The sequence below is a fragment of the Rhamphochromis longiceps genome, linkage group LG22 (assembly GCF_057381845.1).
Source record: "Rhamphochromis longiceps isolate RC_006_pf linkage group LG22, R_longiceps_female_GT1.1, whole genome shotgun sequence".
Taxonomy (NCBI): Eukaryota; Metazoa; Chordata; class Actinopteri; order Cichliformes; family Cichlidae; genus Rhamphochromis; species Rhamphochromis longiceps.
The window spans coordinates 1108208-1120398 of NC_140577.1; the positions used below are offsets into that span (position 1 = coordinate 1108208).

At 43.0% G+C, this 12191-nt stretch overlaps 1 protein-coding gene across 1 annotated transcript; it reads right to left on the bottom strand.

The window, feature by feature from the left end:
- Positions 1–3327: 3327 nt before the first annotated feature.
- LOC146643022 (uncharacterized) lies at positions 3328–7824 on the bottom strand. The gene is made up of 3 exons (XM_085396885.1): positions 7785–7824; positions 3830–7697; positions 3328–3763 (listed from the first exon to the last, which is right to left on the bottom strand). Exons 1-3 carry the CDS (start codon positions 7822–7824, stop codon positions 3328–3330), a joined length of 4344 nt encoding a protein of 1447 aa, XP_085253011.1.
- Positions 7825–12191: the final 4367 nt, after the last annotated feature.

Sequence of the window (12191 nt, forward strand, 5' to 3'; positions counted from 1 at the left end):
AAGTAAAAATGAGTAAGTGAGTAAAATAAGTAAGACAAGTACTTTATCACTTACTCTGAAGTGTCTTTTGAGAGAAGCCTTATCATAAGTGCTGGACTTGGGGTGAAACCCTCCATGCATGGTAAGGAGCTTTCTTGTCTTGATGTCCGTGGCTTCTATCTCCTCCTTTGGCCAGCCTATTACCCCAGCAAGGTACCTGATCACGGGCAGGGCGTAGGTGTTGATAGCCCGGATCTTGTTCTTACCATTCAGCTGACTCCTCAGGACTTGCCTGACCCTACTTGGTGGTTGCAGCTTTCCTGGCGGCCTCTTCATGGTTCCCATTCGCTTGCGGGATCCCCAGGTACTTGTAACTGTCCTCTACGTCTGCAATGTTGCCTTCTGGTAGTTCAATCCCCTCAGTTCTGACTACCTTCCCTCTCTTTGTTACCATCCGACTACACTTCTCCAGTCCGAACGACATCCCGATGTCATTGCTGTATAGCCTGGTAGTGTGGATCAGTGAATCGATGTCTCGTTCACTCTTGGCATACAGCTTGATGTCATCCATGTACAGGAGGTGGCTGACAACTGCTCCATTTTGTAGTCGGTATCCGTAGCCAGTCTTGTCAATTATCTCACTGAATGGGGTTAAGGCCTATGCAGAACAGACAGAGCATCTCCTTGGTAGATGATGTACTTGATGCTATGGGCTTGAGGTTGGCCTCCAGTGTTGTCCGCCATTGAGTTCCTGAGGAAGGCTCTCAGGGTACTGTTGATCTTATATAGTTCTAGGCATTCCAGGATCCAGGTGTGGGGCATTGAGTCATAGGCCTTCTTGTAATCAATCATCATGGGACTGATAGCAGGGTCTCTACTGATGAACAGCATAGCTCTGGTTTAAATACAGGTCCCCAGAGAGACAGAGAGTTTTACAGCCTTTATCTCCTCTTACTGTGTTATCTAAAGATTGCCCCCTGCCTCTTCTGGAGACATGTAAAAACTGGGTGTCTCCAGCTGTCTCCACAACACGCAACTGTGTGCATGCAATAAAGTTGAAACTTAATGGTATCCCACATGTGTACAATTAAGTGACAGAAAACTGATATCAGTGCGCCCCAGGGCAGCTGTGGCTACAATGTAGCTTGCCATCACCAGTGTGTGAATGTGTGTGTGAATGGGTGGATGACTGAATGTAGTGTGAAGCGCTTTGGGGTCCTTAAGGACTAGAAAAGCGCTATACAAATGCAGGCCATTTACCATTACTAAAACATGTGACTAATACATCAAATGAAAGAAATTCCATTACACTCAGTTCCCTGAAGCCACTCCAACACCTCCCTAACTTTCTAACTCCATTCAGAGAACATTAATACAACTGGACAATTATGATTCCATTACTTGTAAGCTGTCCACTACAGTGAAAGAAAGTGTTATGTTTTATGAGCCAGACATGTGATAATATCAGCATCCAGATAATAATGTGCAGGTGGAGTAAAGGTAGATATCGTCCTGGTTAAAGGTGTGTGCAGAAACAGCTTGAATGCAAGTGTCTCTCTGCTTTTGTCCTCCTGAAACAGCCAACAACACTGACTGTTGCAGTGCTGTTTCACACATGCTCTGTGACATTTTTCAGAAGTGACCTGCTACATTTTACCGCTGTGACTGTGAACAGGTTCAGTCCTCTAATTAGAATTCTCGTACCTGCAGTAAGATTCGTATTGGTCTTCTTTGAGGTCTCGTTTATTTAAGGGGAAAAGTTGTGTCAGTTACCTGTTGCATTAAAGTGTGATGACAACAGGTCCTGACCAAATGTCCATATGTGGCGCAGTGGGAGTGAGACGCCTTCCACTGAGCCCTTATTCTCAGTGTGTAATGTAATGTGTGAAACACTGTTTTGGGCTGAGGGACAGTGCAGTAAATCTTGTGCAAACACAAAGAAAGACAGAGACAAAATCAACACAAAGTTTCTGCTTACATCACATTCTTCTGCACCTCTGTGGTTGTAAAAGCAGCTGTATGTGAGTGTCAAATGTTAGTTGTGTTAGATTACCACTGTCAAGTTTAATAATCAAATTGGATATTTGAGTTGATTGTTTACATTACAATGTCACGGTCCTGGGTCGTTTTGACCCAGCGTTTTGTGTTTTCTTGAAGTTCATTTTTGTGCCTTGTGTTTGTTCTGATTTGTATTGGTTTAGGGTTGAACCTGAAGTTAGTGTATATTCAGCCCTACCTGTGTCTGTCCTTAGTGTTGTGTTGTAAATCAGTCCGTGTGTTCCCTGCTTTACTTTGTAGGCTCGTGTCCTAGAGTTCCTGTCTTATTCTGAAAGTCTGTGTCTCCTCCGGTTCTGATGTGTATTAGGTTCAGCTGTTCTTCCCTCCTGTGTGTGTGATTACCTGATTACCTTGTGTGTGTATATTTAGTGGGTGTCGGTCTGTGTTCTTTGTCGGCTCGTCTGCGTTCATCTGCGTTCTATGGTGTTCCGTTCCTGTCTCTGCGTCTCTCTGCCCCGCACCCCTTTTGTATGGTCTCAGGTTTGTCATTTAGTTCTCCCAGTTTAGGTTTCTTCAGTTGTTTTGTCATGCTTCACTGCCTGTTTTTGCCACTGCCACCTTGTAAATAAACGTCACTCGAATCATCAGTCACTGCCGCATTTTGGGTCCTCCTTTTCCTCCAACACCACACGGCTCACCCCGCCAGCCGTGACATACAAGGAGATATCAGACCCCATAAAACCACAGTCATATAATCTGGATTATCAGAATCACTCAGACTTTTGCTTTGAAATATCATAATTTTTATGCGTATATACTCTCTCTGTGTGTGTTTACATATAACACCAGGATGTCACTCTATATTCTCCCACAGTTTGTGCTTACTTGTTTTGTCTTCCAAATACTGCACGGTCTTTAATTTACAAAATGTGATGAGAGAACTATTGTGAGTTGCAGCAAAATAAAAAAAGCTGAATAAGTTAGTATTAACACTGACTATTGTAGAGAAATTGTTATTATGAGAAATTATTCTCAACCTTGAAAAGTCAGGGGACATTTACTAATCAATGCAAAAAGACTTTATTTATGATAGTTTTGAAAAGTGCCATGATAAGATCAGTGTTGAGATAGCAGACATTACAATATTTTTATCAGTTATCAAATCACACATGTTTGGTTGATACATCCACAAACATCATCTCGAGGAGGAAAACACTAAAACTGTTTAAATTAACTTTTCTCTATCAAACCAAAAGTCATGAACCCACAATGAAGACAAATTATTTTACATTTCCACATGTATTTTGGTTTGTGACTTCATTTAAAGGATGTGAACTTAAGAGAAAAATATTAAGAATATGAGCTAAGAACATGTGGTATTAGAGCCAGACCTAGGGAAAGAAAGCTGAAGTTGTTAACAATAGCAGAGGAGGTGGTTTTTGTTGTGGTAGTTGTGGTTGATGCTTTAGTTGGGGTTAATGTTGCTGTAGTTGTTGTTGGAGCAGCAGCGGTTGATGCCGCAGTTGTGGTTGTTGTTGGAGCCGCAATTGTAGTTGTTGTGGGAGCAGCTGTAGTTGTTGTTGGAGCAGCTGTGGTTGTGGGCGTAGTTGTGGTTGTTGTCGGTGAGGAAGCTGTGGATGATGCCGCAGTTGTGGTTGTTGTTGGGGCGGCAGCTGTGGTTGTTGTTGGAGCAACTGTAGTTGTTGTTGTAGCAGCTGTGGTTGTTGTTGAGGCGACAGTTGTGGTTGTTGTAGAAGCAGCTGTGGTTGTTGTTGGGGCAGTTGTGGTTGTTGTTGGGGCAGCTGATGTTGTGAGGGCAGTTGTTGTTGTCGGTGAGGAAGCTGTGGATGATGCCGCAATTGTGGTTGTTGTTGGAGCCGCAATTGTAGTTGTTGTGGGAGCAGCTGTAGTTGTTATTGGAGCAGCTGTGGTTGTGGGTGTAGTTGTGGTTGTTGTCGGTGAGGAAGCTGTGGATGATGCCGCAGTTGTGGTTGTTGTTGGGGCGGCAGCTGTGGTTGTTGTTGGAGCAACTGTAGTTGTTCTTGAAGCAGCTGTGGTTGTTGTTGGAGCCGCAATTGTGGTTGTTGTTGGAACAGTTGTGGTTGTTGTTGAGGCGACAGTTGTGGTTGTTGTAGAAGCAGCTGTGGTTGTTGTTGGGAAAGCTGCAGTTGTTGTTGGAGCAGCTGTGGTTGTGGGTGCAGTTGTTGTTGTTGTTGTTGTTGTTGTTGGGAAAGATGTGGTTGTTGTTGGAGCAGTTGTGGTTATTCTTGGGGTGGCAGTTGTGGTTGTTGGTGGGGCAGCTGTGGTTGTGGGTGCAGTTGTGGTTGTTGTTGAAGCTTCTGTAGTTGTTTGAGCAGCTGTGGTTGTGGCCGCAGTTGTGGTTGTTGTTGTGGCGACAGTTATGGTTGTTGGTGGTGCAGCTGTAGTTGTTGTTGGAGCAGCTGTGGTTGTGGGTGCAGTTGTGGTTGTACTTCGGGCAGCTGTGGTTGTTGTTGGAGCTGCTGCAGTTGTGGCAACAGTTGTGGTTGTTGTCGGAGCAGCTGTAGTTGTTGTTGGGGCAGCTGTGGTTGTGGGTGCAGTTGTTGTGGTTGTTGTTGGAGTAGCTGCAGTTGTGGCCGCAGTTGTGGTTGTTGTTGGAGCAGATGTCGTTGTTCTTCGAGCAGCTGTGGTTGATGTGGGTGCAGTTGTGGTTGTTGTTGGAGCCGCAATTGTGGTTGTTGTTGGAACAGTTGTGGTTGTTGTTGAGGCGACAGCTGTGGTTGTTGTAGAAGCAGCTGTGGTTGTTGTTGGGGCAGTTGTGGTTGTTGTTGGGGCAGCTGATGTTGTGAGAGCAGTTGTTGTTGTCGGTGAGGAAGCTGTGGATGATGCCGCAATTGTGGTTGTTGTTGGAGCAGCTGTGGTTGTTGTTGGAGCCGCAATTGTAGTTGTTGTGGGAGCAGCTGTAGTTGTTGTTGGAGCAGCTGTGGTTGTGGGTGTAGTTGTGGTTGTTGTCGGTGAGGAAGCCGTGGATGATGCCGCAGTTGTGGTTGTTGTTGGGGCGGCAGCTGTGGTTGTTGTTGGAGCAACTGTAGTTGTTCTTGAAGCAGCTGTGGTTGTTGTTGGAGCCGCAATTGTGGTTGTTGTTGAGGCGACAGTTGTGGTTGTTGTAGAAGCAGCTGTGGTTGTTGTTGGGAAAGCTGCAGTTGTTGTTGGAGCAGCTGTGGTTGTTGTTGGGGATGCTGTAGTTGTTGTTGGAGCAGCTGCGGTTGTGGGTGCAGTTGTTGTTGTTGTTGTTGTTGTTGGGGAAGCTGTGGTCGTTGTTGGAGCAGTTGTGGTTATTCTTGGGGTGGCAGTTGTGGTTGTTGGTGGGGCAGCTGTGGTTGTGGGTGCAGTTGTGGTTGTTGTTGTGGTTGTTGTTTGAGCAGCTGTGGTTGTGGCCGCAGTTGTGGTAGTTGTTGTGGCGACAGTTATGGTTGTTGGTGGTGCAGCTGTAGTTGTTGTTGGAGCAGCTGTGGTTGTCGGTGCAGTTGTGGTTGTACTTCGGGCAGCTGTGGTTGTTGTTGGAGCAGTTGTGGTTGTTATTGGAGCTGCTGCAGTTGTGGCAACAGTTGTGGTTGTTGTCGGAGCAGCTGTAGTTGTTGTTGGGGCAGCTGTGGTTGTGGGTGCAGTTGTTGTGGTTGTTGTTGGAGTAGCTGCAGTTGTGGCCGCAGTTGTGGTTGATGTGGGTGCAGATGTCGTTGTTCTTCGAGCAGCTGTGGTTGATGTGGGTGCAGTTGTGGTTGTATTTGGGGCGGCAGTTATGGTTGTTGTTGGAGCAACTGTATATGTTGTTGGAGCCGCAATTGTAGTTGTTGTGGGAGCAGCTGTAGTTGTTATTGGAGCAGCTGTGGTTGTGGGTGTAGTTGTGGTTGTTGTCGGTGAGGAAGCTGTGGATGATGCCGCAGTTGTGGTTGTTGTTGGGGCGGCAGCTGTGGTTGTTGTTGGAGCAACTGTAGTTGTTGTTGGAGCAGCTGTGGTTGTTGTTGGAGCCGCAATTGTGGTTGTTGTTGGAGCCGCAATTGTAGTTGTTGTGGGAGCAGCTGTAGTTGTTGTTGGAGCAGCTGTGGTTGTGGGTGTAGTTGTGGTTGTTGTCGGTGAGGAAGCCGTGGATGATGCCGCAGTTGTGGTTGTTGTTGGAGCAACTGTAGTTGTTCCTGAAGCATCTGTGGTTGTTGTTGGAGCAGCTGTGCTTGTGAGTGCAGTTGTGGATGTTGGTGGGGTGACAGTTGTGGTTGTTATCGGAGCAGGTGTGGTTGTTGTTGGGGCAGCTGTAGTTGTTGTTGGAGCAGCTGTGGTTGTTGTTGAAGCAGCTGAAGTTGTTGTTGGAACAGCTGTAGTTGTTGTTGGGGTAGCTGCGGTTGATACCGCAATTGTGGTTGTTGTTGGGGCAGCTGTGGTTGTTGTTGGAGCAGTTGTGGTTGTTGTTGAAGCAGCTGAAGTTGTTGTTGGAACAGCTGTAGTTGTTGTTGGGGTAGCTGCAGTTGATACCGCAATTGTGGTTGTTGTTGGAACAGCTGTCGTTGTTGTTGAAGCAGTTGTGTTTATTGTTGGGGCAGTTGTGGTTGTTGTTGGGGAAGCTGTGGTTGTTGTTGGAGCAGCTGTGGTTGTTGCTGCCATTGTGGTTGTTGTTGGGGCAGCTGTGGTTGTGGGTATAGCTATTGACGTTGTTGTTGGTGTGGCAGTTGTGGTTGTTGTTGGGGCAGCTGTAGTTGTTGCTGCCATTGTGGTTGTTGTTGGGGCAGCTGTGGTTGTTCTTGGAGCAGTTGTGGTTGTTGTTGAAGCAGCTGACGTTGTTGTTGGAACAGCTGTAGTTGTTGTTGGGGTAGCTGCGGTTGATACCGCAATTGTGGTTGTTGTTGGGGCAGCTGTCGTTTTTGTTGAAGCAGTTGTGTTTATTGTTGGGGCAGTTGTGGTTGTTGTTGGGGAAGCTGTGGTTGTTGTTGGAGCAGCTGTAGTTGTTGTTGGAGCAGCTGTTGTTGTTGTTGGGGCTGCTGCAGTTGATTCCGCAGTTGTTGTTGTTGTTGTTTGGGTGGCAGCTGTGGTTGTTGTTGGAGCAACTGTAGTTGTTGTTGGAGCAGTCGTGGTTGTTGTGGGTGCAGTTGTGGTTGTTGTTGGGGCATGTGTGGTTGTTCTTGTGGCAGTTGTGGTTGTTGTTGCAGCAGCAGTTGTGGTTGTTGTTGGAGCAGCTGTGGTCGTTGTTGGAGCAGGAGTGGTTGTTGTTGGAGTAATTGTGGTTGTTGTTGGGGCAGCTGTGGTTGTGGGTGCAGTTGTGGTTGTTCTCGGGGCAGCTGTAGTTGTTGTTGGTGCAGCTGTGGTTGTAGTTGGCACAGCTGTTATTGTAGTTGGTGCAGCCGTTGTTGTAGTTGATGAAGCTGTGGTTGTAGTTGGTGTGACTGTAGTTCTAGTTGGTGGACCTGTGGTTGTAGTTGGTTCAGCTGTTGTTGTTAATGAAACTGTGGTTGTAGTTGGTGCAGCTATAGTTGTAGTTGGTGGAGCTGTAGTTGTAGTTGGTGGAGTTGTGGTTGTAGCTGGTTGAGCTGTAGTTGTTGTTGATGTTGGTGTTACTGTAGTTGTAGTTGGTGGAGCTGTTGTTGTAGTTAATGGAGCTGTGGTTGTAGTTGGTGCATCTCTTGTAGCTGTGGTTGGTGATGTTTCAGTTGTAGTTTCTGTAGCTGTGTTTGTTGTTGTAGCGTTTGCACCACCTATGCCAGTGTGAGATTGATATTGTTTTCACACTACTTTTTTTTTTATTCATTAATATTCTGTAATGTTTTTCATAATTAACTTACCAACAAACAGAAATAAGATGACAACGACCCTCACCATCATTTTGGGAAAATGTTACAAACCTTCAAAAGCAGAATCACCACTTCAATATTTAAATTATCATATATTTCATAATAAAATATCTTTTAAAAGATCCTAATCATAATTACAACAGCATTCTGAATTTGTTCTCCTATGCTTATCTATAATTTTTTTTATAACTGTACAATTTGCTCGTGAAAATTGCAAGCTTCTAAAACGCTACAGTGCCGTATCTAAAGAGAAGCACCTTTTGAAAAAAAAAAACAAGCTAAAGTGCAGCTAATGCCCTAAATGCTGTATGTTTGGACTTTATAAGAACACTTTTGTAGACCTTTTATATTAGCTTTTTTTCCCAGAAAATTACTCAACTGATCAAAGATAATTAATAAATATAAAAAATAATAAACAATTGAATATATTTATAGAATATATTTAACATCTTGTAACAAATAACTGAATCATTGTGAAATTAGGACATATATTCAAGATTTATTTACAAGTTACTTACAAGTTACTTGTGGTTCTAGGTTGTCTTTGCTGATGTTATTAAAGTTGTAATGCCCACTGATTCCAACTGTCCAACTTTTTATGTCACACAAAACAGGTTTGGTTCCATCACACCGTCAACAAAGAGATAAAGTATTTACATACAGTGTATCCGGAAAGTATACACAGTGCTTCACTTGTTCCACAGATGATCATGTTACAGTCTTATGGATTTATTATCACCTCAAAATCCTACAAAATTTAGTAGATGATGGGCATTTAGGATGATTAGGAAAAGCACACACCTGTCCATATAAGGTCCCATAGCAGACTGTCCATGTCAGAGAACTAACCAAGCCATGAAGTCCAAGGAAATGTCTCAGACTCAAAAACAGTTTGGGCTGTAAATGATTATGTAAATATTGTATTTTTATCTTATCATTTGAATAAATTTACAAGAATTTAAAACAAACTTTTTCACTTTGGTATTTTGTGTGAGACAACTTAAACATTAATAACTAAAGTCTTTCTTTTTATTGTTTTTATCTGTTTTATCGTTTATTATAGTCTTTTATTGATGTGAATATGAACAATGTCAATAAGAAACATTTTTCCTATTATTGTTTACATGACAGAAATAGCTATGTATAGCATTTTTATCACTTTGATCTTCAGATCGATCTGTTGACCTTGAAGGAGAGGTCAGAGGTCAAATATGACATGATATTTTAAATCCTTAAAAAATAATTTTATATGCTGAAAATACACACCAACTGTAAGAATCATAGTTTCTAAGTCAATAGGCATTTTGTCAGTTTTCAGCTGATAAATTGTTGATTTCTATAAAAGAACGAGTCTGTTTTCTTTTCTACTCTACCTGAGCACTCAGAACACTTTATGCAACTTGGTTTATTTGGAATTCATTCCCAACATTGTTGAGATATTGTATTTACAAACAGAATGCTACCACCTTTTTTTATTTGAATAGCTGATATCAGTGGAAAAAGATTGCTCTGACACCCAGCTTTCCAATGTTTGCATTTTAAAGGGGAAGTCCACCAACAACCACACCTCCAAGTATAAATGTAAGTGCAGATGAAAATAATCATCTTCTTTTAACTAAAAGACTAAAAAATGTTGTAGGATCAGCCTGTTTTCAGCTCTGAGTTTAATAAACAAACACATTTTATGTGAGAATGACTCACAATAAATAGAATAAACTATACACAGTGCTTTGTGGTGGCTTTATTACAGTTTTTTACAGTCGCTAACAAGCGCCTACCCATACTTCAGATACTTTTTCTAAACTCTTAACACAGACCCACACCTACAAAACACAATTGGCCAAATGGATAATATCCTTCCCAAAAATACACTTTGTTAAATATATACTAACTCCTCATTTCAAAATAGAACACATCTTTCTCTGCACACACTAACTGTACAAAAACACTATAAATCTGACTCAAAATGAAATTAGTCTGTCAAAGAATAACACTTGTTTTCACTTCACAAGGTACATGCAGTCAATCAAAGTACACCAGGTTTCAAAATACTGGCTATTATTGACATTACAAAAACTGCATAGACTTTTATGTTTCAGTGTCACAGGTATTTGCATGCGAAACATGCAATCCACCATATTGACACCAGAAATGTCTTGGTTGGTAACTGTATGTCCACATGTACAGTAATGTTCACATTCAAAAGCATTCCAGTAAAAAGCAAACAAGTTTTTGTTTCTTTACTGTTTACTACAGGAGGTACAGTAGAAACACAGTATGATAGGACAGAGAAAGTTTTACAGTATTGCTTACAGTGAACAAAATATCCATGAAACACACAAGAGCATTCTGAACAAAAAAACAACAGCAAAAAGCCAAGATAAAAAGGGGGGGAGGGGGAGGGGGGCTAAAAAAAGGCAAAAAAGTTGCATCTAATCTCTGCGATCTTCAGGGTTAGGCCACATGTTTTCATCAACATCACATCTGATGTCAGCCAAGTCGATGCACCTGGGATAAAACCGCCTGGTATGTCGGATCCACCCTTGGCAATCGTCAACTGTGATGTCCCTGGAGCCAGCATCCATGGCTTCAAGGAGGGACATCTGGTCATGTGGCTGATGGTCATAAACCTTCCACCGCCATGCAGAAAAGAACTCCTCTATGGGGTTGAGGAAAGGTGAATAGGGTGGAAGGAAGAGACTCACCAGTCTTGGGTGGACTTCAAACCATGTTGTTATTGCTTGCGAGTGATGGAAAGCCACATTGTCCCAGGTAATTACAAAGGTCCTCATGTTTTCACCCTCCTGACCCTGCTCTGGAACCAGGCGCTGGTGGAGATCATTGAGAAAGGCAAGCAAGCGCTCTGTATTATAGGGTCCAACCTGACATCTGTGAAGGAGTAATCCTGCATTTGCAATTGCTGCACACATGGTAATGTTTGCCCCTCTCTGTCCTGGCACATCAACTGTGGCCCTTTTTCCAATTACATTTCGTCCACGTCGACGCCTTTTGGCCAGATTGAATCCTGCCTCATCGATGTATATGAATTCATGAGGGGCCTGGTTGGCCTCCAATTCCATAACTCTCTGAAACAAAGTTTATGTAAGTCATGTTAGTACTGTATACCATACTGTACTGTAACCTAGTATTGTGTAGGTTACCTACTTGCAAAGTGCAAAGCTTATAGAACTGGACATTGGATTGAATATACACTGTACCTGGACATATTGTCGTCGTAGCTCCTTGACCCTCTCACTGTTCCTCTCAAAGGGAACAGTGTAGAGCTGCTTCATCCGCACTCTATGTTTGGACAATGTCCGCGAAATGGTTGTGAGGCTGATTCTATCGATATTGTCGAATATCTCATGGTCCGCCACAATTCTGGTTTGTATTTCACGCAGTTTTATTGAATTATTTGCAGTAACCATTTCCACAATGGCAAGCTCCTGATCATTACTGAGGAGCTTTCCTCTTCCCCCAGAGGGTGGAAGACGTTGCATTCTTTAGAAAGACAGACAATTCAACATATGCATTACTGTATGACCATATTGACATGTCAAGTGAGAATAGGAACAATCCATGTAAAATGCAATACTTAGCTGTTGGTTTGTTGAAAGGTGCGTATAATGGAGGCAACCGTTGACCGCCTCAAATTGGGCTGCACTCTTTCACCAGCCTCTCTTAGTGAAAGACCATGGTTGATTACATGGTCAATGATAGTGGCACGGATTTCATCACTGACTACTGTTCTTGCAGCCCTTGAAATGCCACCACCACGCATTCTTACACCTCTACCTTGCCCTCTCCTTGGGCCTGCTCTTCTCTCTGGGCCCCTTGCTCTTACTCCTCCTCGACCAGACATTACAGTGTTTGTCTTTTTTTTGTTTCCAAAAACATCACTCCTCAAGGTCTTGCCTTATAAACCCCACTGAGTCTAAGCCAGAATGGAAGAAGCTGTGGTTGGCCCAATTTACCCAACATAAATCAGCTGTGTGTCAATTATTCAATTGTTTGTTTGTTTACAGCTGAGATATATTTTTGATATTGATATTGTTTTTGTACTGATATCATTGCAGAGGCAGAGGTTTTTATACTGTATCTACGGTTTGGAATATTGTTTTTGCTATTGTGGGATGTTGTGTGTTAACATTCGTAGATACTACAAGAACAGTCCATAGTTTTGTTGGGAGGTATAACTTGTCTGTTAAGAAAATGTAAGCATTGTGGAAATGTGTTCACTGACTGCATATTGGGTGAACACGACATGAAATGTGTGAATGGTATGGCCACAACAGACCGATGCTGTGCTAATTGTGTTTAGAGTTTTGCAAATGTGACAACTGTTTGGACAAACGCTTGTTAGCGACTGTAAAAAACTGTAATGGGTGTTCCAGGTTG

Coding starts and splice junctions, on each gene's coding strand:
- LOC146643022 (XM_085396885.1), bottom strand. CDS start 7,824: ATGATGGTGAGGGTCGTTGTCATCTTATTTCTGTTTGTTG. Junction 7,698..7,784: donor CATCTTATTTCTGTTTGTTG/GTAAGTTAATTA, acceptor ACACTGGCATAG/GTGGTGCAAACGCTACAACA. Junction 3,764..3,829: donor ACAACAACCACAATTGCGGC/ATCATCCACAGC, acceptor CCCAACAACAAC/CACAACTGCCCCAACAACAA.